Here is a 26676-nt window from a genome sequence, read left to right as displayed (position 1 = left end):
AAGCCGCATTCCCAAAGAACTGTCATTGTTTTACATGTCTGGTGGTCCCCTGGAAGACCTCACTTGAAAGGCTTGCCTTTGATCTGACTGAGAGCTGTCCAGTGAGAAAAGCCTCTCTCCTCAGGTGGCATTTTTGGAAAACATTTTCAAGCAAATATTTTAACATGGCGGTTGCATGAGGCAATGGATAACAGTTTGGGGCAAAAAACAGCCCAACCGAAAAGCTTAAAAAGAAAAGCTGAGGAATGAGATGTCCACAGAGACTTTGAAATGTTCCAATGTATTCCTGGGAAACTGGAAGACCACAAGACATATTCCTGGGAATCTAGGAAAATAACTGTTAGCATTAATAAATGAGTTCAGCAAGGTTGTAGGATATAAGATCAATATTATTTCTACACACCAGCAATGAGTAATCCAAAAATGAAATTAAGAAAACAATTCCATGTGTAACCGCATCAAAACAAATAAAATACTTAGGGAAAAATTTAACAAAGTAGGTGCAAGATTCACACTGAAAAGTACAAAAGTGTTGAAAGAAATTGAAGCAGATCTAAATAAATAGAAAGACATGCTGGATTCATGGACTGGAAGATAATCTTACTAAAATTTCACTACTTCCCAAATCGACCTATGGTTCCATTGCAATTCCTATCAAAATCCCAGCTGACTTCTTTCCAGAAATTGCCAAGCTAATTCTAAAATTCATATGGCAATTCAAGGAAACAGAATAACCAAAACAATGTTGGTAAAGAACAAAGTGGGAGGACTCACACATCCTGGTTTCAAAACTCAGTTCAAAGCGACTGCAATCACAGTGTGGTACTGGACTAAGAACAGATATGTAAATCAATGGAACAGAACTGACAGTATAGAAATAAACCCTCATATTTATGGTCTATTGATGTTCAACAAGGGCGCCAAAACAATTCAATGTGGAAAGAACAGTCTTTTCAGATGATGCTGGGACAACTGTACATCCACACACAAAATAATGAAGCTGGACTCCTACACTTCACACCATATATGAAAATTAACTCCAAATGGATCAAATATCCAAATGTAAGAGCTAAGCCTATAAAACTCTTAGAAGAAAACACAGGAGTAAATCTTTATGACCTTGCATTAGACAACAGTTTCTTAGATATGATACCAGAAGCACAAACAACCAAAGGAAAAATAGATGAATTGGATTTTATAAAAATGAAAAAGTTTGTGCTTCAAAGGACACTATCAAGAAAGTGAAAAAACATATAGAATGGGAGAAAATACTACAGGTGGGAAGAATAAGATGCAGTTGGGAGAAGAAAAGTATAGTAGTTGCTAGGTGTGACAATCTCAAAATTTTGAACTATCACAAATAAAACAGCCACCCGAAATCACCCCAAAGGACAGACACAAATTTTTTTGGTTTTAGCGTTTATGCCTTTCTAAATCTGAGAAGATGCCGGGATTCTAGTACACAGCAAAAAGTGATGTCAACACCCTGAAGTGTGTAAGCTTTTGTGTGTACATAGCTATCTAAAGGAAACCAATGCTAGTTGACTGGGGGAGCATTAGAGCGGCTCTGTGACCGCAGCTCAATTTGCCTTCATGGTGTGGCCACACCTACCTCATTGATATTCTCAACAATGGGGTAAATAATTCAATAGGGATAAGGCTTTGATTTTCCTCTTATTCTCTCTTAGTGCTTATGTTCTTGGTACAATATTGATGTACCACAGACAAGCCAGCATGTGAATGTCTTCTGTCTGGTTAAGTTATATAGCCTTTCTACATTGCAGAGTCCTTCAGTTTCTAAAATCATGGAGCTTGTATTGTTAGAACCAATGAAGTGACTAAAAGAATTTTTAAAAATAAGCCATCAGTCTGGACCTGCATAGGTGAATGAAGGAGAAACACTTTAAAGTCAGAAAAAATAGTAGACTTAACATTTAGGATTATCAACCACTGCTGGTTTTCCATAATATATTTCATTCCTGATTTTATCTGAAAGAGATATGATTACTACCACCATTCAAAAAGTGTTACTTTATTAATTAATAAGCTCTTGGCTCATCTTTGAAGTAGATTTCGGATTTAAAATAGACTACCACACTGCTAACTACTTCACCTGATGTTTGTCAATAACATAGAGGCTTCATTCAAGAAACCTACTGACTTATAATTACCTGAAACCCGGTGATGAATCAAGGTTTTGTGGGGCCTGAACCTCATCTACTTTGGGAAATCCTATCTAATAAAAACATGCAAAGTTATGAATACAAATATCGCTAGGACCCCTCTCAAGACCTTGGAAGGGATCTATGCAAGTGAGAAGCACTGAAGCCTAAGCGTCATTGAATTCATGATAAACCCACCTCAGCTGGGGCCCTTTGCCAAACTTATTTAATGCAGGCAACTTATAAACACCCCAGTAATATGTCATTATAGGTAGTAAAATGACTTAACTCGAGGGTGGCATCTTCCCTTGGTGGCTTGCCTTTGCAAAGAGATGCACTAAAGTTTGTATCTCACCATGGCAAATGTTTCCTGAAGCAAATTAGCTTTGTATATTAGAAAGACTTAGCCCAAAACAACGACTTACTATACTGTGACAATCTTTTGAAAGTAACTGTGAATGAGTTTTAGGAGTAAAGTACTAATTTATTTCCAACACCAGATAGTTTTGATTCTTTCACTATTTTTTTCTGTCATTTAAGAGGAACACAAATTCAAAAGGAACAAGTTGGTGCCTCTTCCATTACAAATCTTTTCTAACCGACCACCCATTTTCTACTTCATCATCCCCCTCCTTACCTTGTTACCCTGCTGCACATATGCTACAATGGCTCTCATATATGTTTTCCAATCAACATCCATCTTTCTCCTTCCAGTATGAAAGCTTCTTGGGGACAAAGTCCCTGCCCTATGCGTCTTTGTATCCCCAGCACTTAGTACAGTGCTGACACACAGTGGGCATGGCACTCAGTGAATGTTTTTGAATGAATTCATTAATTTTTAAACTGTGATTTATTTATTTATTTATTTATTTATTTATTTCCACAGTGTATTTTCCTGTGTTGCCTACATAACTATAGTGAAACTCTGATTCTTATAAGGAACTCTTGGTGTTATAGGATGTTTAGGAAACGAGGTGAGTTTAAGACGTTGTATTGACGCTACTAAAACCTCCTGGTGAAGGGACCTCATGAGCCTGCTCTCAGGTGTGCTGGCAAAAGAAAAACTGACCCTCGGTGCTCTCTCCCCAAGGTAGGCATCAGCAAACTAACAAAGGAAAGGAAGGAGGCCGCTAAAGATAGGCATCTGCAGGAATTGCTAATCCAGCTCCAGACACAGCCTCAACACCTTCATTAACCCAAAATGAACTGTGTGAAACTGGATTTCTGAACCACAAGACAGGTAAGAGAGTGTTTTCCAAAGCCAGGTGTAGAAGAGCTCTTTACCTTGAGTCCAAAATCGCCTTCGGGCCATTGAACGTACCCACTATCATTTCCTTGTGTCATGAGAAATCACAGAATTTTTGAGCTGAAGGGGTGTAAAACCCACACTTCTTACTGAAGAGTAGTCAGCAAAGAAAGTATATTGATTTAGGCTACAGCAATGTATTTTCTCACACTATAGCTGAACACAAACAATGTCTTTTTCCATACCTCAAAGCTTCCTATTGGCCACAGATAATTCACTTCAGAGATATATGCTTTTTGAAAAATAATGTTCTGGGTGGCTGGGGAGAGCCCTGTGGTGGGTGTTCAGGAATTCTTTCTGCTTTACCATTTAAAAGAGCTAATAATGCTTGGGGAAGCACCCACACCTTTTGCTCGCTGAAGAATTTGGTGCTAAACTTAGTTCTTTGTAGCTCTGTGTTGCATACATTTTAAGCAGTTAGGAACTTTGCACATGAGCAGGAATCAAAGTGAAATTCAAAAGTGGAACTTCATGGACCATTCGCATATTGGAGAGGCATCAGTGGGATTCCATGACAATGCTAATTTGAGTGTTTTTGCTTGGTGCCTTTTATTGCCCATGCCAAAGATCAGTACTATGGAAAGCAGAGCGTTTCATATATATGAGTTAAACAAGTCTCTTGGCCTCTTTGTACCTTAGTTTCCTCATTTGAAAAAAAATAAATGGCTCTCAAGACATACTTTCCAGAATTCATACTGGGCTTACTTACACCCAGCTAACCAAGAACTGCATGATGCTTTTACACACAGTTTTTTACATGTATTCATCTTCTATTTCACTTACAACTTGTGTAAAAACTGCATTCCATGCCAGGCCTGAAAAGTTCCAAAGCTCAGTTCTGTGAGTAAATTGCAACCAAGATTTCTACAAAAAAAGACACAAGCAAAAGAAGAAGAAAAATATATATTCTTTCAGAACATTTATCCTTTGGCAATAATTCTAATTTATATATGATGAAACATAACAACACTACTCCCTCCATACACTAAAGAAATCTCACTGTGGAAGATATTATGATTTATACTTTCATGATTATATATGTGGTGCATTAGATACAAAATAGTAAATGCTCATTAAATACTTGTGTTAAGTGATCTTTATTTCTCTAGAAAGGCAGCACTATTGACATTTTGGGCTGGATAATTCTTTGCTGTGGGAGGCTCTCCTGTACACTGTTGGATGTTTAGTAGCATCTCTGGCCTCTGTCCACTAGATGCCAGTAGCATATACAGTTCTGACAAGCAAAAATGTCTCCAGACACTACCAAATGTCACCTGTGTGCAAAATCACCCTGGTTGAGAACCACTGCTCTATAATGATTCACTCTGATCTGTGTAATAATTCTCACACTAATCTTTGCTAGAGACAAAAAGGATTTGCTACAAAATTTTAGTAGTAATTTTAATCATATTTCAAAATGAGTAACAAATTAATTTTATAAAAAATTAAGCTTTACAAAAATTCCAAATATAATGAAGTTATACTTGTAACTTACATAACCTGCAAAAAAGGTAGTGGTTCAAATGTACATCTTTCGATAGACTGTATTTTATTGCAGGATAAATCTCTAGGAAAAGTAAAATATTACCTCAATTAGCTATTAGATATCTAATTAGTAGGAATAACTAGTAGACTTTAGAATGATAATAATAAATAAGAAGCTTTGGTCTAAACTCCAAACCTTAGGAATTATTATTTGAACCTTCCAGAGCCCCTAACCCTGCCTTCACCTCTCTTAAGAGTCTCACCTTCAGGATCTTCATAAATTAAATATAAAACAATAGATCTTGATAGATTTTGGAGGTAATCTTTCCTGAGAGCAGAAGCATTGATTAGATTCCACCTTTCGTGGTCTCATCAAATTCTAGATTATGAGCTCAAAGTTTTTATCTCTATATATCATTATAATTTCTAATATTAAAAGGAATATTCTTATATTTACACACTTCCCAGTAGAGTTCTGATTTTCTAGGTCAATTCATTACCAGAAGAAATAAAAGATACCCTTTCACACAACTTGAAAGGAAGTTACTTCTCTCATTAATATGTAACTTTAATTCAGTATTACACTTTCTATCATATTGACTTTTATTCGAAAATACCTACTCTTGACTATAGCTGACTATCTTATTTCCATTGATTCCAGCTTAGTCTCTCATTTCACCGGGATGGGTTTAACTGTCTTCTGACTGGTGTTTGCATCTCTACCCTCTCCCTTTCTAAGCCATTCTCCGGGAGTGGTTCTCAAATACCAGCATCACTTGTGAACTTATTGAAGATACAAATACTCAGCCCTACTCTGGACCTCTTGAATCAGTAACTATGGGGGTGGAGCTTGTGTTTTCACAAGCCCTCCAAGTGGTTGGTTCTGTTGCAGGCTAAAGCTTGTCCTAAAGCACTGCTGTGGTAACATGTTAGCTTGGCATGTTATCCTTGGCTTGGCCTCCAAAGCCCTGGATGATCTGGCTCTAATCTCCTACTCTTCCCACTTGTACTCTACAGGTACTCAGAGTATTTTTCCTGTGTTTTGCCTTTCTCCCACTTTCCTTTTGCAAGCTTATTCTTCCCAAGGTGTCTGTTACTAATACCCAATGGCCCTTCGAGGTTCCGTTTAAACAGCATTGCTCTAGTAACATCTTCCCTGATCCAATTTGAAGTCTTTTTTCCCTCTTTTGTGCTCCAATACCAACTTAAAACTCTCTTTGCCAATATTCATTTCTTTCTTTAAATATAGCTGTTTTTGCAACCCATTTCCTCTGAGCATAAACTCCTTCAAAGTATGGACAAGATCCTGCTTATGTGCATCGTCTATCATGTTTAAAGCCAACGCGTGGACATAAAGCAAACTCAAATATTTATAAAATCAACAAATAGCTGGGGAGTGGATAGAAGGAGGAAATGACTGTTTTAAAAGAAATGTAGTTTTATTACTTCATGGTGCCTCCACAGCACTTTGTCATTATGGTTTGAGCTTATATGTTTATTTTCCCTGTGAGATCATGAGTTGCTAAAAGGAGTCCTGTCTTACCCATCCTCGTGTTTACAACACTAGGCGTAGTGCTGAATAGCATATTCTGTTTTCGCTTTTTAATTGATTGGCATTTTTTTTTTAAAGAATGAGAATACTTATGCTAACATAAAATAATCAGATTATAAAGTATTTCAAAGTAGAAGTAATGAAGGGCCTATTCCACTGTGCAGTTATCTGATTTGCTTTTCTTCAAACTGTGTTTGTAAGGTTTGGAGCCCAGACGGCAGAGAAGAGCCTAATATAAAGGTGATTGCCCCTTAAGGCTTGGAAGGTTTGATAATTAAAAAAACTATTTTTAGGGTCATGTGAGGCTCTTTATACCCATTTCCCTTAAGCCTTTTATATTTGCAAGAAGAATCTATTTGCTAAAGAGGATCATTAATTGGCTTAATAAGGATTAATGACATACACAGCTTTGGATGCCATGGACAAAGGACAAAAACTGAGCTTTTATAGGAAAAAACACAGTTACCTCCTTATCCCTAAATAAAAAGAAATACTAGGCAAGCATTTCCTCTTTGATAAAGAAGCTGGAGAGGGAATTCCCTGGCGGCCCAGGGGTTAGGACTCGGCGCTTCCACTGCTGGGGACCTGGGTTCAATCCCTGGTCAGGGAACTAAGATCCTGCAAGTCGTGTGGCGTGGCTCAAAAAACAAAACAAACAAACAAACAAAAAACAGAAAAAAAAAGGCTGCAGAGATTTTTGTTAGGGGCATTTCTGATATGCTTATTTACTGTAAACATTTCTAAATATACCACTTAACCATCATCTTAAACATTCTTAATATTGGTATCACAATTCCTGCATCGAAATCCTTAACAACAGTTTGTTCTTTTGGTAACTTAATGTGTTCTTGACAACACTGATTTTATTTTTAAGATTTTTTTTTGGATGTGGACCATTTTGAAAGTCTTTATTGAATTTGTTACAATATTGCTTTTTTTTTTTAATGTTTTGGTTTTTTGGCCATGAGGCATGTGGAATATTAGCTCCCTGACCAGGGATCGAACTCACACCCCCTGCATTGGAAGCCAAAGTCTTAACTACTAGACCACCAGGGAAGTCCCTTGACAATACTGTTTACATAATTCATCTGCTTAAATATTTAATATTTAAATGTTCATTTAATTTAGATTAAATTATCAAAGTTATGAGTTAATGGCATTCATATTAATGTAAGTGTTCTATATTTTCTTGTCCTGTAGGGGACAATTTGAGGTTAACTTTAATTCCTCTCATTACACTAAACCAACTTTTTCAAATCTTTTCTGTAAAGGCCAGATAAGTCAATATTTTAGGCTTTGCAGGCCACATACAGTCTCTGTCACACATTTTTCTTTGTTTCTTTTTCTTCTCATTTACAGCCCTTTAAAAATCACTTTTAACTTATGGGCTGTATAAAAACAGACTGTGGGACAGATTTGATCCATAGGTCATAAACAAAATATAAATACAGATGGAGAGTATATGAACACTTATATAACAAGGTTCATATGGGAGTCTATAATTGCTCAGACCTCATTACCACTTTTCCTCTACAACTAAAGTGTATTTTTCTATCTATACCTTGTCTATATAATGAAAAAATTAAAAATGAATAGGAGATATTTAGTGCGAGTGATGGGCTGGGGCCCTACACAGACTTAAAGAATTGTAGAATTTTATTGCTAGAAGAAACTGAAGAGATTATCTAACTTGAACCCCTTAATTACTTTATAGATAATCTACTTTATAGATAAGAACTCATAAATAAATATGATTAACTTACAAATATCAGCGGGATAGCAAGCCTTCAAAGGAGTACTTATGTAATTCAGTCAAATAATTTTCACTGAGAATTCTGAAAATGAAAAGGTTATTTCTGGATCAAACTGCAAAATAACTACAACTATATACTACATAGGACTAACTCCTATATGTGGAGGAAAGCTGGGTAATGGTGCCACCTAAACAACCTAATTCTTATTTAATTTAGGGATGGTGATTTCTGCTCTGTTTTCATTTAAACCTTCTTTTCACGTCCTCCTTTGTGTCCATCTCTCTCCATCACGCATGTGCACGTGCACGCGCACACACACACACACACACACACACACCCACGCCCCACACACTCTTCCCACCAAATCATATAGTTAATGCCTACTCTCTAGATCACGAAGTCTCTGTTAGAACCCAGCTCTGGGTGGCACCAACGTTGCAGAGCTGCCCTTCCCTCCTCTCTTTCCCCAAACCTTATTGGGAAGTCCCACAGAGAACGGTATCAGGGCAAATGAAGCCGTCTGATTTTTTCCCCCATTAAAATTTTTTTGAAAACTAAAATGTGCATAAAATATACATAACTGTTCAATAATCCAATTGAACAACTGTTCAACTGTTTAATAATTACAAAACAGACCCCCGCGTAATACCATTGATGTCAGGAAAGAATCCTGCCAGCATCCCAGAAGACCCCGTGTGCCCTTTTCCAATCACAACCCTCTCTCTGACTTCCTAGAGGGAACCACTATCCTGACTTTAATAATAATTTCCTTGCTTTTTAAATGTAGTTTTGCCTTTTCTCTATCAGCCATAAAAAACACAGTTTAGTCTTGCTTCTTCTTGAACTTTATATAAGTGGAATCATATTATATGTATTATTTTCTACATTGCTTCTTTTATTCAACATTATTTTGTAAAATTATTTTATTTTTGCTTGTAGTATGTAGTGTTGCATATCCAACTACATGAGGCTTCTGAGTATTTGAATGTGGCTAATGTGACTGAGTTGAATTTCTAATTTAATTAATTTCAATTATTTTAAAATTAAAATTTAAAAAAGTGATACTCAATGTAATTATTGGAAAATGTTTATGTTAGCAACAATTTGCATATGTGATACTACATTTTTGACTGTAAATTTTATGAAATCTCAATACCAATCAAGTATTTGTAATAAAATTTAGCAACCAAATTGTGATTTCAAAGAGTTAGTATGGGAAAAAAATGTAGATTCTCTCATTAATTTTTATATTGATTACATGTAGATATGATAATACTTTGGATATTTTTAAATACTTAGTATGAAAAAAAGTAGAATATCTTATTAATAATGTATATAATGATTACATGTTAAAATGATAATATTTTGTATATAAGGGTTAAGTAAAAGATATTAACATTTATTTCATCTGTTTCATTTTACTTTTGTTTTTAAGTGGCTACCAGATAATTTAAGATTACTTATGTGGCTTGCATTATGTTTCTGATGAAGTGTATGACTTCTAAGTAGGATTATACCACACTTTATTCGTTCAACTGTTGGTGTATACTGAGATTATTCTAGTTTTTATTTATTGAAAACAATACTGCTTTGAACATTCTTGTATTTGTATCCTGATACATATTTGCCTGAGTTTGTCTAGGATGTAATAGGGATACAAAATTGTTTCCTAAGAAGTTGTGCTATTTCAAGTTGGCCGATTGAAACATGTCAAGTCTCCACCCCTTCAACTTCCACCAAAATCCCTAAGAATGATTGAAAAGATATAACTTAAGAATCACAACCTTAGCTCAAGGTGTGGGAGCAGCTCCACAAATGCTCCCCTACCAGAAACGTCCTGGAGCTACCTACAGGGTGATCAGTTGGAATAGTGTGGTAGGAGCAGCCTACAGCACACATCAACCCCACATCTTTCCTCCTTGATCCAGGCAGCAAAAGGTGTCTTCCTCTAGGCAGGAGCAATTGGTGTTAGAAAGGGGGCAAGGTCCCAGAACCCTGGAAGAAAGGTATGCACTCCCTGACTAGCCTCCAGAAGTCACCTTCCACCTCTGCCTTATTCTCAGGGGAACCCACTGGGAGTAATAAGCCCCAACAGCTCATTTCACTTCTCCCCTAAAGCTGGGAAACAAACGCAGTAGAATCTCAACTACAAAGATGAATTACACTCAGAAAGGACCAAACAATGTGAGAAAGCCAACTCCATTAAGGACAGAAAACAAAAACAAACATAAGAGCTTATAGCCAATGAATCAGAGTTAACAAAGCACAAGAGGACCTTAGGATAGCACAGTTATTACCCTCAGACAGATGTAAACAGATAGTGCATCCATTAATCAACTCAAGAATATACGAATGAAAAGTGTTAGCAATAATAAAAAATCTCGGTATATGAGAAGCCGAAATGACAGTTAAAGAATAAATTAGGAAACTGAGAGATCCAGCCAATGACTTCTCCAGAACACAAAATGAAGGGAGCAGGAACGATTCACAGTCAAGCCTGACGCCTGGGTCTGCCAGAGGAATGTTAAGCCCTTTGCTTCCGCTGGTCTCACGATAAAGACTAGGAACATGCTGCGGGGAGGAGGGGGTGGTGTTTTGCACCTGTTTCTTATAGCTGATAAGCAGGAAGGCACATAGCCAGTATCCCAAGAGTGGAGTGAGGGAGTAGTAGAGAGAGCCAGTACAGAAGAAACTCTATAAGACGTCAGAGGTAGGTTTCTCGTGCCTGGAAGAATCCCCTTCCTTGCAGGTAATATTAACAGTGGTACATCCTTCAGGAGCCTTGGGGATCTGAGCACAGGCTACGTTGCCTTGTGAAACTATTTCCACTGAGTTCTGCATTTAAAACCTTCTGCTTTTCACTCACAGTGTCTCTTGGTCACATGTTTATATTAATTCCATCTCATAGCTTAATTCCAGCTCATAAATTAATTCTTTACTCATAGCTTATGAGAATTAAAATATTACTACCTGGAAACTCTGCAACTCAGTTATTAAGGTGGTTCATATTATACAGAATATAGTCACACACATTTTTAAAAGATCACTAAAACAAAAACACAAAAGACTTCAATTCCCACAAAGAACTCTTGGAGCCCTGAGCATGCTTCAAAGACCCTGACCTCAATTTGAAATTCACCATGTTAGAAGGAATCGCAGTGATTGTCAGAATACATGTTAGGGGGAATGGTCAACAGATGGTGCTAAGATTGATTGTTTTCTCACCTCTAAGTAGTGGTTTCATATTTCCATGGAAATGATCCAAAAAGAAAAAAACCAAATCAATATGCCCAACGACATTTATGGTAACCCTTTTCATACCTTCAAAGGTAGGAAAAAACTCTACCTCCCCATATCACATGACAAAACTGTATGTATATACCGTAAATGATATACAAACGTCACAGGAAATGATGGTACATGAAAAAAAGCTACACAAAAGTGGAACTCATATATACTAATTATAACTTTGAACGTTGACAAGGATTCAGTAAGTACAGCAAAGAGATGGGGCTGATCCTCAACTCTTTATGGCACTGTCTTCTCTGATTGGCTGATGCCCATATCAGACTGGTTAGAGATTGAATATCATGGTAGGACAGGGGGTAACCAAACAGTATGTATTTCAAATTAATGGGCTTTCTTTCTGTGAAGTTGTTTGGATGACAGGATAGTAGCAATTTAAAAAATAACAACGGTATATTCAGCCTAGAAGTAAAGTTTAGACTGAGAATGAGTCAGTCACCAAAAAATTACCCAAAAAGGAGCTTCAAATAAGCAATAACTGAATAACTGGAATAAAATACATTAATCTGTAGAACTCCAAATATTCATTTTGACTGAAGAAAAAATTTTAAAACTATGGGGAATCAGAGTTAAAGCCAGATCTAAAACTTTCTCACACCATGAAAATATCAACACCAGGCATGAAGTAACATTTAAGAAAGATCCATGTCTAACTTCTGACCAGGGTTCTGGTCTAAGGCAATCTTCTGAATTTCACATTCATTCTTGATTCTGTATTATTGACAATTATCCTTCTCTCCACCTCTGTAACTTCTAGGAAATTGAGAGGGCTCAGGGTTGGTTTGTTTGATTGATTTAACTATATATATAATGCAAACAAGAGGCCTTTCTGGAACTGATTTACTCTCCTTCCCCTGCTTTCTTTCTCTCCAAAGTACTTAGCAATGCTTGAAATTATAGCTATCTATTTATTATACTTATATACTTATTTTTAAATATTTGTAAACCCCCTGAGAACTGGGATACTTGGGCTGTTTCATTCTTGGGCCAGAAACCCTAGCATGTAAAACAGTTCCTGGCATATAGTAGATACTCAAAAAATATTTATTGAATGAATTCAGAAAGTGACAAGTTATCAACTATCAGATACTTTTACTTAAAACAAATCATCCATTTATCGTCACTCATGAGGATAAGTACAGGAAAAGAAATGTCTTTCTTCTCCCCTACATTTGTGACTCAATGTTTTGAGACAAGAATCCTTTGAGAATTTCATAAAAGCAATGGTTCTTTTCCCTAAAAAACTGCACTTTCTTGAACACACGCAAAAGTGTGCATGCAATTTCGACTTGTGGATCACCCTTTCAGGGCAGAGGTCTGTGAATAGAGAGGACTGAATCCAGAGTGCCAAACTTGGATGGGAAATAAAATTACATCTCAGTTTTCACAAATCTCTAACTAAAATCAGCACTTCCTTCCATTATGAATGTAGGCAACAAACCACAGTAGATCAGCAGTATAGTTAATTTGGTCCCCAGTAGAAATCACAGGTCATTTCATATCACGTATATGCTGCAGATACCTCGAAATATCATTTATTCTCATCACTACCCTGGAGTTATAATATTTATTAGACCTACCACTGTATCTTGTTATTTAACGTGTTAAGAGAAGCATATTTATTACTATTTCACTAATTTTAAAAATATTCTGAAAACGATTTCAATATAGTTGGTTTCCTTTGTTTTTCTATATAGTTTGACTTATTATACATTTTAAAACATTATCCCAAGAACATAAGCTTCTGCAGCTTGCCAAAGAGGTATACACGGGGGAGCAGGAGGTATACACGGGGGAGCAGGAGGTTAAGAAATTCTGCTTTGGGGAACCACTGACCTCAAGTTAGGAACCTCTGCTTATAAGGTATAAACCTCAAGCTGACTTAGAAATCTTCAAACCTTACCAGACTCATGTTATAGTGTATCGCCTCCCAAGCACATGCTTTTTAAAAATTAATTTTTTAATTTCAATTTATTTTTAAAAAATATGTCATATATATTCACATCTCAAAATTCCAAAAATATGTAGCACACAATTCAAACTTTTTCTCTTACCTCTGTCCCTCAGTCTACCACCCCCCTCAACTCCCAGAGGAAATTATCTATTTCTTGTGCCAAATGACTTTCATTTTTCTTACAAGTTTGGGAAATAAAATCTCCAAGTTAGATACTATCACGGGCAATATAATCTACATATACTATTCAGGAAATCTGTAAATTAAAACAAATTGCCTGCTTCTAGCATTTTTTTCCTTACCAATAAGATATCAGACTAAGGGGGCATCTCTTTAAGGGTGGTCATAACACCTGTTTTTAGATTGACTGTTATGTCTTTTATTATTAATTCAGAAGTCATTTATGACTTGTCTATTCAAGTTGAACTAAGGATATGACCACAGACTGTCATGAAAAATTACTTTGAATGCTTTTTTCCAAAATCACTTATGTATCTAAACTGACTTTTTCTACAAATCAATAAAAAAAATAGTAACAGAAAAATGGGCAAAGGACAGACAATTCAGAGATGAAATACAAATGTTCAGTAAACATATAAAGATATTTAAGTTCACAGGTAATAAGAAAAATTCAAATTCAGGTGGGACCCCTTTTATTCACCCGGCAGATTAGCAAAAAAAAAAAAAAAAAAAAAAAGGGAGACTATCCGGTGGCGGAAGGGTGTGGGGAAATGAATGTCATCACAGCAGGATGACTGGAGTATAAGCTGCCACAACTTCTTTGAGGGCAATTAAAAGTTTATATCTAAATAGTCTTCACCCCAACAATCCCATTTCTAGATAACTATTCTATAGAAATAAATGACCAGGCTCACAAGAATGCAGGTACAAGGATATTCATTGCAGCAATGCAAGTAACAAGAAAACTGGACATAATCTAAACATCCTTCAATAGGGGCATTATTAAACTGTGATACATTCATACTATGGAATATTATGCAGGAGCTTAAATGAATGGGGTAACCCTCTATGTACTGGGAAGGAAAGAAATCTAAGACATACCATGAAATGAAGGAATCAAGTTGCAGGATGTTACTTACGTAAAAAAAACATAAGAAAAACACACAAACCTATTTTGCTATCTGTAAATATGTATGTACTCAAACGTATGGAAAAGAGTCTGGAATGATTAATACTAAACTCAAAGTAGTGGGTGGGGGATTAGGGCACAAGGAGGGTTTTCACTATACCTGTTATTTCATTATTATCTATTGAGAATATAATCATGTATTACTTGTATAATGGAAAATAAGTTTAAATTGGCTCTTACTGATTTTAAAGAGGTCCTGCCAAATTTGATTTTTAAAATAAACACAGAATTTCAATCATTAGGCTGCTTTGGGATATGGAAGGGGAAATACCTTTTCTCACAGGCATTGACCTCAAAATTCTGGACCGAGAAGGACCTTACAATGCAGTTAACTTTTTGTATTCATATTTGGGGAGAGTATACTCACAGCTTCTCAGCCCAGCGGTATGCCTTCCATATACTTTCAGCAATGTAAGAAATAGAGTTTCCTTGGAAATTTCTGTGAAGAAACACAGTTCATATCCTTGAATAGGTAGGAAAAGAATGTAGAGAATAAGGAAAAGAATCATGGCCACCGTGTGGGGAATATTCAAATGCAGAAAAGACCAGCTTTCTAATTCCCACAGCTTCTCAGCTTCCCAGTGTGCACAATTAATAAAAACATACTGTGAGGCCACTGGCACAAGCAATGAGGCATCTCCTCAGAACCTGAACTTCCTATCTGTCCAATTTCTTGGATACATAATGCCAATTACTTTTTTTCCAAAATCACTTATGTGTCTAAAATGACTCCTACAAATCAATGAGAAAAATGGCAAACACTTCTCAATATCAGCAAATGAATATAAAGAAATCCTATGCTAGGCAACACCAAAGCTTTGGCTCAGTGCCCTCAGAATCTGTCCAGGTGTTAGAAGGATACGGGCAATTAGAAATCAGAGGGACTAATATGAAAATATCTCTTAAGCATATTGCATAGGGAAAAGTACAAGTTACTGAGCAAGGAGTAAAGTTATTACCTCATTAGGGGAACAAAATGCAAAGGAAAGAGCTCGGAAGGAAGGACACACATCAAAACAGTAACAGGAGTTACCTTATTGGTGGTAGGGAAGGTGGGGTGGAATTTTCACATTTTATCCTATATACTTCTGTGACATTTCTATTTTTAAACAGTGAGAATGTATCCATGAATTAGACATGTTTAAGAGAAGCTGTCAAATGCCTGAGGTTCAGTTTGAACCACTAACTCAGTGGATGACTTTGAATCTTTTAGCTTTAGCTTTGTCCTCTTCCCTCAGCAACAATGTAACTGTTCAGTTTATATGCACATTTTTCACGCGAGTCAGAAATACGTCATAACGGATACCTGTCTGCCCATCTGCCTGAGGGACATTTCCACTCAAACAGAGCCTTCTGGTTGCTTTATGCTCACCAATAAAAGATGCCTAAGACTGAACTCATCTCCCTCAAAACTGACTCTGCTTCTCAACTGCTGGATTTCCACCTGTTATACCACCATCATTCTGCCCATCAACACATGTGATTTGTCTCTTTCCTGTACTACAATCCCCCAACTCTAGTCAATTACCACATCTTGTCAGTTTCTCCTCTGTAGTACTCTCGGGATTTTCTTTCTACTTCCATCACAACCACTCTAATTTGGCCCCTTCTCACTTTACTCTTAGATTTTGCTAAAGCGTTCTATTTGGTCTCCCTGAATCAAGCTTTCGTCTCTAGATCGCTCTACATATGAAATCTAAAATAAGCCTCTTGTTTTAATCATTTGTCTCTCTTGCTTGAAAACTTGCAGTGGCTCCCCACATCTTACAGCGTAACTTTCAAACCCCCATTGCCGATAGCCAAGGTTTTTCATAATCCTATCTTTCATTGTTGCCTAACCCAATTCTTTACAGCCAGACTAATCTATTAAATTCTGATCATCCCTGCAGTCACACCTTTGCCTAGACTGTACTGCCTATTATTCTTCTGACAAATCACAGCCAATCTTTAAGTCCCAGCTAAAGATTTAGCCTATCCATGCAGCCTTCCGTGACCTCCACACCCCTGTGATTACAGGTTCTGGTGAATTACAGCACCTATCTGTGTTTCTCTTAACACTTAATTATATATTACCTCCCTTTTAAGGCATATCCCCTTTCTTCCCACTTGTCATTGTCATGTTCTGGAGACAATGCCATACACTTCTGGGGCTCCCACAGTACTTAGCCCTGAGTTGGGCACAAAATGGGTGCTACATATAGAAAGCCAGGGGACAAAGATGAGTTCTAGATATAACTGAGGGATTGAATAATAATAATAGCTAACACTAAAATATATGCTAGGCACTGATGGAAGACCTTTACCTATATTAACTCATCTAAATCTCCCAATGAGATTGGAGTCATGGGGAGATTTAGGAGTCATAGGAGTCATCCTATGAGAGGATGACTACCATAATCCCCATTTTACAGATGAGGAAATTGAGTCATAAAGCTAATAAATGACAGACCTGGGTTCAAACCCAGGTAGTCTGGCTCCGGAATCTCTACTCTTAACCACTTTGTTGTATTACCACCAATGAGATGGGGAGAGGGACCTGTTGCTGTAAAGAGGATGGAGTAAAGATGGGAGAAGCGTAGATGTTAAGGAATTAAATAATGGGGTAAAAAATGGAGAAGGAAAACATAAGGGCAATTAAAAGTAAAAGACTGGAGGAGAGGGAAAAATAGTAAGAAGGAGAATGAAGATAAGGAATCATTGACAAACAAAAGGTGGAAACAGAAAGTCAGTCAATGTGGATTGGGGAGATAAGGAGGACCCAGGAAGACCTGAAGAAAGGCTGCCATGTCAGGCAGGATGCAGAGAACAAATGAGGAAAGGCGATTCTTACATGATGGTGAAGGTGCCGTTGTAGGCGTTAGGCTCTGGCTCAGGCACTCTGTGGAGCTTCTGCTTTGGGCTGAGACCAACACACGACAGTGTCTCATTTTTGCAGGTACAGAGCTCACATATGCTGATGTTTGTGGTGGCATTCTGTTCTGGCTGCTTCTTTTCTGGGGTATATTTTACACCAGGAAGACCAGGGGATACTGAATACTGAGTGGAAGGAAAAAGGACTGTCTCAGATGGCCTTGGTTGCTGAGATATGTTAACTCCCAGGTCCACAGGTGGAACTGTGACTTGAGTCAGGTTTGGCTGTGCAAGTGTCACCTGAGGGTGTTCTGGAGGGGGAGCTGTAGTCTGCTGCAGGGCTGTAGAATGGTCAGACTCTGTAGTAGGTTCTGGAGTTGTGGTAAGCTCCAGGTCCAAAGGTTTAACTGTGATACTGCGTGAGGTTGGATGCTCAGCATGATCCTGATCTGGTGCTGGAACTGTCACCTCGGGATACAATGGAGACTGAGCTGCAACTGCCTTAATGAGCTCTGGAGGCTGAGCTTGGGTCTGCTGCATAGTTGGAGAAGGTTCATCCTCCATATTGGATTCCAGAGTTAACGTAAGTTCCGGGTCCAAAGGTTGAACTGTGACCTCAGTCAAGGCTGGATGCTGAGCCTGAACTTGCTCTGGATTTGGAAGTGTCACCTCGGGGTATGTTGGAGGAACTATAGTCTCCGGCAGGGGTGTGGAATGTTCCGCCTCCATAGTAGGTTCTGGAGTTGTGGTAAGCCCCTGGTCTAAAGGTTGAACTCTGACACTGGGTGATGTTGGAGGCTCAGTGTGATCCTGATCTGGTGCTGGATCTATTGGGTTCTGGTATACTGGAGGCTGAGCTACAAAAACCTCCTTAGGTGGTTCTGGAGGCTGGGTTAAGGTCTCCTGCATGGTTGGAGAAGGTTCATCCTCCTTAGTGGGTTCGGGCCTTATGGTCTGTTCAAGGTCCAAAGGTTGAATTGTGACCTCAGTCAAGGTTGGATGCTGAGCCTGAACTTGCTCTGGATTTGGAAATGTCACCTCGGGGTATGTTGGTTGAGTTGGGGCTCCCTGCTGAACTGGAAAAGGTTCAACATTTTCAGTGGGGGTTGGATGCTGATCTGAAACCTCTTGCTGGACTGACAAAGGTTCGAACTGCTCAGGGGACACTGTAGACTGAGCCGAGTTTTCTTGTTGGGGTGGGGAAGTTTCAACCTCATTAGTGAACGCTGGAGTTACGGTAAGTGCAAGATCCACAGGTTTAACAGTGACATCGGGCCGCTGCAGAAGCTGAGCTTGATCCTGACCTACAGGAGAAACTGTTGTCACATGATGCTCTGGAGAGAAAACTACAGTCACATTAGAGAGCTCTGGAGACTGGGTTGAAGAGGAGTCAGCCTCACCAGGAGACTGTGGATGCTGAGCTGAGGCTTCCTGCTGAGGTGGAGAAGGTACAACCTCAGGAGCCTGTGCATGCTGATCTGGAGTCTCCTGCTGGGTTGTGGCAGGTGTAACTTCTTCTCCAGGATGCTCTGGATACTGAGCTGGGGTCTCCTCTTGTACTGAAGGTTTATTCTGTTCACCGGCTTCTGGAGACTGGGCTGAAGCCTCCTGTTGAACTGGCAAAGGTACAACCTCCTCAGGTGGCTGTGAAGGCAGCGTGGGGGCCTCATGCTGGGTTGTAGAAAATTCTGCATTAGTAAGGGGCACTGAGGGCTGAGCTGAAGGCTTGTGCTGATTTGGAGAAGGTCCCACCTTTCTGGCGTGGGTTCTTTTGTTATGGTAAGCTCCACATCTGCAGGTTTGACAGCGACACTGGATAAGTTTGAATGCTCAGCATGATGGTGACTTGGAGGTGAAACTGTCATTTCAAGATGCTCTTGAGGTTGAGCTGGCTGTTCCTGTTGAGTTGCAGAAGGTTCCACCTCCCCTCAAGAAGGCTCTGGAGGCTGAGCTGGTTGCTCCTGCAGGGTTGCAGAAGGTTCTGTCTCCGCTAGAGACAGAGCTGGGATCTCTTGCTGGGTTGGAGAAGATTCTGCCTCATTAAGGGGCTCTGGAGACTGAGCTGAGGCTTCCTCCTGGGTTGCAGAACTTTCAGCTTCTCCAAAAGACTCTGAAAGCTGAGCTGGGGTCTCCTGCTGGGTTGCTGGCTTCACCTCCTCAGGAGGCTCTGTAGGCTCAGAAGGCTGAGTCGGTTGTTCCTGTTCACTTGGAGAAGGCTCAGCTTCCACAGGAGGCTCTGGAGGCTGACCTGTGGTCTCCTGTTGGGTTGGAGAAGGTTCAACTTCCCCAGGAGGCGCAGAAAGTGGAGCTGGTTGCTCCCGCTCACGTGAAGGCTCAACCTCTCCAGGAGGCTCTGGAGGCTTAGCTGAGGTCTCTGGTTGGGTTGGAGAAGATTCTATCTCCTCAGGATGCTCAAGAGGTGGAGCCAGGGCCTCCTGCTGAGCTGTAGGAAATTCAGCTTCCGGAGTGGGCTCTGGAGTGATGCTAAGTTCCAAATCCAGAGGTTGAAGTGTCACACTGGGCAAGTTTGAATGAGCGTGACGCTGAACGCCAGGGAGAGATGCTACCTCATCACTCACTGGAATTTGGAGTACATACTCAGTAGGGAACCCTGGAGTCTGAGTTGGGGCCTCTTGATGGAGTAGAGAAGGTTCAACCTCCTCAGGGAGCTCTGGAGGCTGAGATGGGGCCCGCTGCTGGACTGGCGGAGGTTCAACCTCCTCAGGGCTCTCTGGAGGCTGAGATGGGGTCTCCTGCTGGACTGGAGAAGGTTCAACCTCTTTGGTGACCTGTGGAGTTATGGTAAGTGCCAGATCCAGAGGTTTAACAGTGACATTGTACAAGTTTGACTGCTGAGTTTCATTTACCCCATGATGTGCTACTGGTTGAACTACAACCTCCTTAAGTGTCTCCAAAGGCTGGGCTAGGGCCTCCTGGGGACTTGAAGTTTCTAGTTCCTCAGGGGCCTCTGAAGGCTGAGATGGAGCCTCCTGCTGAAGTGGAGGTGGCTCTACCTCTTCAGCGGGCTCTGGATGCTGAGCCCGGGCCTCTGCCTGGGGTGAAAAAGATTCAACCTCCTCAGGCGTCTGTGGATGCTGAGCAGGGGCCTCGTGCTGGGGTAAAGATTCAGCCTCCTCAGTGCGCTCTGGATGACGAGTGTGGGCCTCCTGCTGGGATGGAGAAATTTCAGCTTCCACAGGGGGCTCTGGAGGTTCATCTGGGCTCCCCAGAAAATCCGTAGGTAGGCTGTCCTCAGGATAAAAGGCATCCATACTGGGATCTGAATAATCACCCTGCTAACTGTTGTTCTAGACCCTGAGTTTTTTTTTCAAATTGGCCTATAGTTCCAACAACAACTTTGGCAAAACGTTGATGCTGAACTAGATCTTTCTTCAGGTTTGGGGGTGAAACAATAAACTTCACTGGTTTTGAGCTCTTACTACCTAGAGGTGGAACAAGTATTTCAAATGATTGGTGACCTTCAGCCTGATCTAGACCTATGTTTTTAGTCTTACTTTTGTGTCGAGAAGGCAGAACCAAGGCCTGATTCTGATTCCAATCCAGCACTGGAACTTCCTCTGGGAGCTTTTGATGTTGGGTTTGCTTGTTATTCAGATCCTGATGTGGAACAGCAAACTGATCTGGCCCTGTAGGCAGCTCCCCAACTGAATCCGTGTCCGCGTATGGAACCTCAGTCTCAGTCAACTCCTGATGAGGCGGGGCCAACATCTGGACTGGAGACGAGGACGTCAACTAATTAAAGCCCCCGGCTTCTGCCAGGGTGTAAGGGCATGGGGCAATTTGGGAGGGGGGTCTGAGGCTTGTGAAGACCAAGCCTCGGTCAGCCACGGGGGGGTTGGGGGTCACCTGGACGGGGCCCAGGGCCCACTCCGGAGGCTGAAATGCCTGGACTAGAAGCCACAGTTGTTGCCACATGAGGAAGAGCCGTGGCAACCAAAGGCGCAGCCGGGACATAACACGCGGCGGCTCCCAGGCGCAGTGACCCAGGCCACTGAGGAGCCGGAGCTACATCCTGAGTCCGTGCTGAACCGCTGTGCCAGAGCCGACGCCAGGGCTCACGTTAGCAACCGCGCGCCCCTCCCCCACCTAACGTCCCACCCGTTATTTATGACGTGTTTAGTTCCGCCACCGTTATTAGGTTCGTGCGGAGATCCAATGCGCGCCACCAGAGTGGGCCTTTTTCCCAGAGTCCCCAGGGCGCCAGCCATCCTTCCCCTTGCAAAGGCGACAATTACCTCCTGCCGGGCCCTCTTCCCAAGCCCTCCCTGCCCTCCCTGGCCCCAAACAATGAGGCGGGATTTGAGCTGGAGACCCGAGTGGCCCCAAACTCCAGCGGCCCAGGGGTGGCGGGGGGTTGGGAAGGATGCAGAGCTTCCCAAGGAAACCACAAGACCTGACATTCTGGGAAATTCAAAAGTGCTAGTCCAGTTCTGGCAATCTGAACACTTCCTCCTCAAAGCTCAAGTCTGAGAGGCATTCTTCCTCCCTTTGGCCACACGGCTGACAAGAAAAGTAGCTGACCTGCAAAATGAGCACCAGTTAGGGTGGCGGGAAGGGAACACACCTTACAGTTACTCTAAAATGTTGCCATTTCCTCCAAACTCTCAGTATTCACGTCTCATTATTAATTCACCACTCTATTATTAGGGGTTACCACTGAATCAGTGATGACTCCAGAACTTCTGTAGGAGGGCTTTGGGGCAGGTGAGCAATTCATTCTGGGAAAGAGAGTCTAAAACCAAGTGTATGGCCCTTTACATTAGCATGGGAAAACTTCCCCCATCCCACCTTGTCTCAACAGAGCCGTTAATCCAGAAAAAACTACAGTGTCGCTTTGCAGAGGTCTACCCTGTGTGCACACATGGAGAAGACACTTAGAATGTTAAAGTCAGCATGGTAAGTAATTTTCTTGAAGTACTGTAACTAGCATCCAGTTTACTTTCTTCACAGTCCTTTTCATAATCTATTTAATTTTAGTCCTTTTTAATTGTCTGGTACACCTTTAACACCTAAACTCCAAGAGAGAAGGAGCTTCATCTTATTTCCAGTGCCTAGCACATAATGGTTTCTAAATGGAACTGATTCCAAGATTGGCCTCATTTAGGAATGGATCTGTTGTTATAATCAGCTTTCCGAAATCTGTAGTATCAATAAGGAATCCTTTCCTCTCACATTTCACAGGAAGCTAGACTTCTTAAAGCCCAAACATGGAAACGTTTGAAGTTTCCTTGACTGAATTAAATTGAATTAAATTAATTATTTTGTACAGGAAACACTTTCAAAATTTTTACATTTTTCAGAACATAACCACCTTTTCTTTCTCTACTTTCTTCCCTTCAAAACAAACTTTGCAACATTGGGGTGAGTTCAATAATCAGAAATCTAGCCCCAAATTAAGCTCTCAATGACATGAAACACATTTTTTGCTCCTTTTTAACAAAAATCCTATATGCAGTACATTAATGTTTTCTTTTAGAAATTACGTTGACAACTTAATCCCTAATTCGAGGCATCCATATAATTGGTTTACAGAAAGGTTCTTCCGCAAAATATTTAACACCAGATATATATGAGATGCTGAGATCTGGGTAATATACCTTACTTGAAAGGCATGAATAGTTTTTAAACACTGTAGCATAATCACACTTAAGGCCATAGTTACTTTGTTCCCAAATCCCTGCAATTCTATTTAAGGGGAGTTCTAAAAGGCCTGTGTCTTCTCCTGTGTCCACAACTGTAGACGTACACTGATGGCCCTCAATCCTGCTCTCCAAACTTCAAATAAGGGGCCAGAGACAAGGCTCGGGACCTGGAGAAGTCCTAGAAATTCCCTGCCTCAAAAGCAGTTTCAGAGTTTCACATCTTCCGAAGGTTGACAGAGCTGAGTAGACATGCCAAAGTCTTCCAAATCCTGCTGGTTGTTTTGAATTATGGCTACACTGGCTGTGTATCCCCTTGAGTTTTTATCTCCACATACTTGAATTAAATCCTGTTGTTCCTCTTCAGTTCTAGCATCTGTGACCTCTTCACAGGGTCTATATGCCACAGCTATTTTACCACTTTCTGAAATAAAGTTAACAAGGATCAATTCAGAAGTTTTCTTGTTCTAAAACTTCCTGTATACAATGGTAGCACCCAATACTTAGACATTCTTTTGATTTCTAAAAGCAGAAAATAAGAGCATTTTCCTAGAAGTGCCCTCGTCTGACACTTCAGTTTTTATCATAATTATTTGTGAAAAAATATATGAGAAGTGTCAACTTTGGTTCAAAAACCTTTATGATCTTAGAAATAAGAACTAAGGAATAATGACATAGGAAGTAAAAGCTGTGGAAACAAAAATGTTCAATCACAATACAATTAAATAGGAAGGCATTAGGTGGGGGTCAAAGTGAATTCAAACCTGGGATAGGTACCACTGGACTACAATAGATACTTCATATTAGAAGCAAGGCAAGTGCCTACTCCTTGGGACCAAAATTCTACCAGATACAATGAACAAAGCTTTGGAGACAGAGACAGAGAGAGAGAGAGCATTTCAACACTCTACTGGCAGAAACTGGCCCATGTACCTTTTGGACAATACAGCTTTCCTCAAGGCAAGCTAGAGCCACCAGGCTTTTTGGTCTAGGGAGTTTTGAGTACATATAAGGAATACCTTTGCATATTAGGGACAAACAACCCAGACATTTAGTTTGGTTCTTAGAGGTTGTTACCCAGAGTTGACAGCTGATGGAGATTCTGCCTGATGACCAGGGAAGTCAAACTTCACTGGAAGGACTGCTCAGGCTGGAAGGCCAAGACCAATCCAGGGTCAACTCTTACAAGCAAATAAGGTCTCTGACAACTTAGCTAGGAGTTCTCAGTCTCTAAGCCTGCAGGGCTGTGAAGCAGCGGAGCAATTCTGTTCCGGGAATCTACTAATCATAAAGTTTCCTTTGGGCACAGCCTGTCACATTCTCACCGCTGTATAACTAACTCGATAGGGAACACAGTCAATGCTATTCAGTAGCATGACCACTTTCAAGGCTCACAAAAACGCAGCCGATTATTATATAAGAATCATATTCACCCAATATATCAGAAATGAAAACTGAAATTAAATGGATTCCAAAAACATAATCTAATAAACTCTTCAACAAGAAAACAACAATGATAATAATAATAGTCAATATATTTTGTCTCCTTACTATGTTTCAGGCATAGTTCTAAGCTTTTGACATTCATCATCTCATTTACTCTTACAATATCCCCCATTAGGTGATAAGCTGAATTACTAACCCTATTTGCAGATAGGAATAAGAAATTGCAGCTTAGAGACAGTAAATACCTTCAAATGTCTCCGGCTAGGAAAATCTAAAATTGCAACAACAACAAAAAATTCTAAGAGACAAAGTTAGGACTCAAACACAGGTGTCCAAGGCTTAGAATCACTACACTATTCTGTATGATAAGCAAGCAATTGAGGAAGAACTGGATCAAACACTTTCTGTATGAACTGAGGCAAGTCATTCTACATCTAAACACCGGGGACAATAATAGTTGCTGTCGTTTTTCTCATAAATGCCACAAAGAACAAATTTAAGACTGCTGCTGTGAAAGCATCTGGTGAATGAAAGAATACGTAATGTTTTAGATAACCATTATTTTCATCCAATCAACTTTTCAAATAAGTTTATTTGCTCACTGAAACTGAATCACTTCAAGGACAATCAAAAAGGTCTTACCTAAAACCACAATCAGCAGTTTCTGGAATGCATCTGTCATAGCCTTGTGAATAGCAAGCTTCTGGGTTCCCTTCCTTTTCATAAGGAATGATAATGACCCTAAATCCAACCAAAACAGATGAATTTAAAATGCCTATCTGAATAACTGATTTCTAGGTTATATGTTTAAAACTAAAAATGCATCTGTCATTCTTAGATCATTATCTTAGTGATTAAGGGCAGGCACAACACTGGGGTACTGCTGAATGTCTCTGTTGTAGGTATACGCTGGCATGGCACATTTTTACTGCTCAGATCTGTTCTGGAAGTTCCTAAAATACTCGATGGGAAATGCAAACCAAGGACGTGGCACAAATCTCATGTTACTCACAGCTTTCAAATGGACAAGCTGAGGCTACACTGCTACAGACCCTGCTCTCCTGTGCGTAAAGGGCTGGATTCATACAGTGAGATAGACTTGGTGGTAGTGCAGATGATCTGGCCTCTCCTCAACCATCACCCACTCAGGTGGATGGTGGAGCCTCCTCCACTCCATTCGCTAACAGTTCCGCCTCTGACGTAAAACCCTAAGCCCAAGTGCCATGGATTCCAGGAAAAAACTCAAGTACCAATGGGAATCCCCTTTCTAGGGATCTACATTTACTTTTTCCGCTCAGGCCCTTCTGTAGGAGGCAAAGGACTGAACATTTACACAAGAGTTTATTTCAATCTTTAGACAATGATTGGGCGGGCTGGCAGTGGCGGGCTGCACAGGCTCCCGGGAGGGGAGGAGTGGAGAGTGACCTGTGCTCGCACACAGGCTTCTTGGTGGCTGCAGCAGCAGCCTTAGCGTCCCATGCCCGTCTCTGGGGTCCGCGCTGATAGCCGCGGCTCGCGCCCGTCTGTGGAGCTCCTTAAAGCGGCGCTCCTAATCCTCTCTCCTCACGCACCAGGAAACAAAGAGGCAAGAAAAAGTCTTTTGCCTGTTCGGCAGCTCCAGACCTTTTCCCGGACTCCCTCCCGGTTAGCCGTGGTGCACAAACCCCTTCAGGCTGTGTTCACACCGCCAACCCCAGCCCTCTCCCTGCAATCCGACCTCTGAAGCCCGAGCCTCAGCTCCCAGCCCCTTCCACCCTGGCGGGTGAGCAGACAAGCCTCTCGGGCTGGTGAGTGCTGCTCGGCGCCGAGCCTCTGTGCGGGAATCTCTCCGCTTTGCCCTCCGCACCCCTGCGGCTGCGCTCTCCTCCGCGGCTCCGAAGGTTCCCCCCTCCGCCACCCACAGTCTCCGCCTGCGAAGGGGCTTCCCAGTGTGTGGAAACCTCTCCTCCTTCACAGCTCCCACTGGTGCAGGTCCCGTCCCTATTCTTTCGTCTCTGTTATTTCTTTTTTCTTTTGCCCTACCCAGGTACGTGGGGAGTATCTTGCCTTTT

General features: G+C 40.6%; 1 protein-coding gene across 2 annotated transcripts in view; it reads right to left on the bottom strand.

The window, feature by feature from the left end:
- Nucleotides 1-26044, bottom strand: part of LOC309618593 (leucine-rich repeat-containing protein 37A-like) — a 39956-nt gene extending 13912 nt beyond the window's left edge. Inside the window, exons 1-9 of one of the 2 annotated variants that reach the window (XM_082372570.1) lie at nucleotides 25268-26044; nucleotides 23518-23603; nucleotides 21934-22061; nucleotides 21035-21253; nucleotides 19768-20280; nucleotides 17820-18940; nucleotides 17500-17705; nucleotides 15037-15108; nucleotides 4252-4332 (exon numbers count right to left, since the gene is read on the bottom strand). In XM_082372570.1, coding sequence (XP_082228696.1) covers nucleotides 4252-4332; nucleotides 15037-15108; nucleotides 17500-17705; nucleotides 17820-18940; nucleotides 19768-20280; nucleotides 21035-21253; nucleotides 21934-21940 — 2219 coding nt within the window. In that variant the 5' untranslated portion in view covers nucleotides 21941-22061; nucleotides 23518-23603; nucleotides 25268-26044. Of the gene's footprint in view, nucleotides 1-4251; nucleotides 4333-15036; nucleotides 15109-17499; nucleotides 20309-21034; nucleotides 22062-23517; nucleotides 23604-25267 lie in introns of both variants that reach the window. The other variant, XR_014238533.1, reaches the window with a different exon arrangement.
- Between the last annotated feature and the right edge of the window lie 632 nt (nucleotides 26045-26676).

This window comes from Balaenoptera borealis (genome assembly GCF_965194805.1).
Source record: "Balaenoptera borealis genome assembly, chromosome: 20".
Classification (NCBI taxonomy): domain Eukaryota; kingdom Metazoa; phylum Chordata; class Mammalia; order Artiodactyla; family Balaenopteridae; genus Balaenoptera; species Balaenoptera borealis.
The sequence above is the reverse complement of the archived record's forward strand: the minus strand, read 5'-3'. Positions and strand labels throughout refer to the sequence as shown.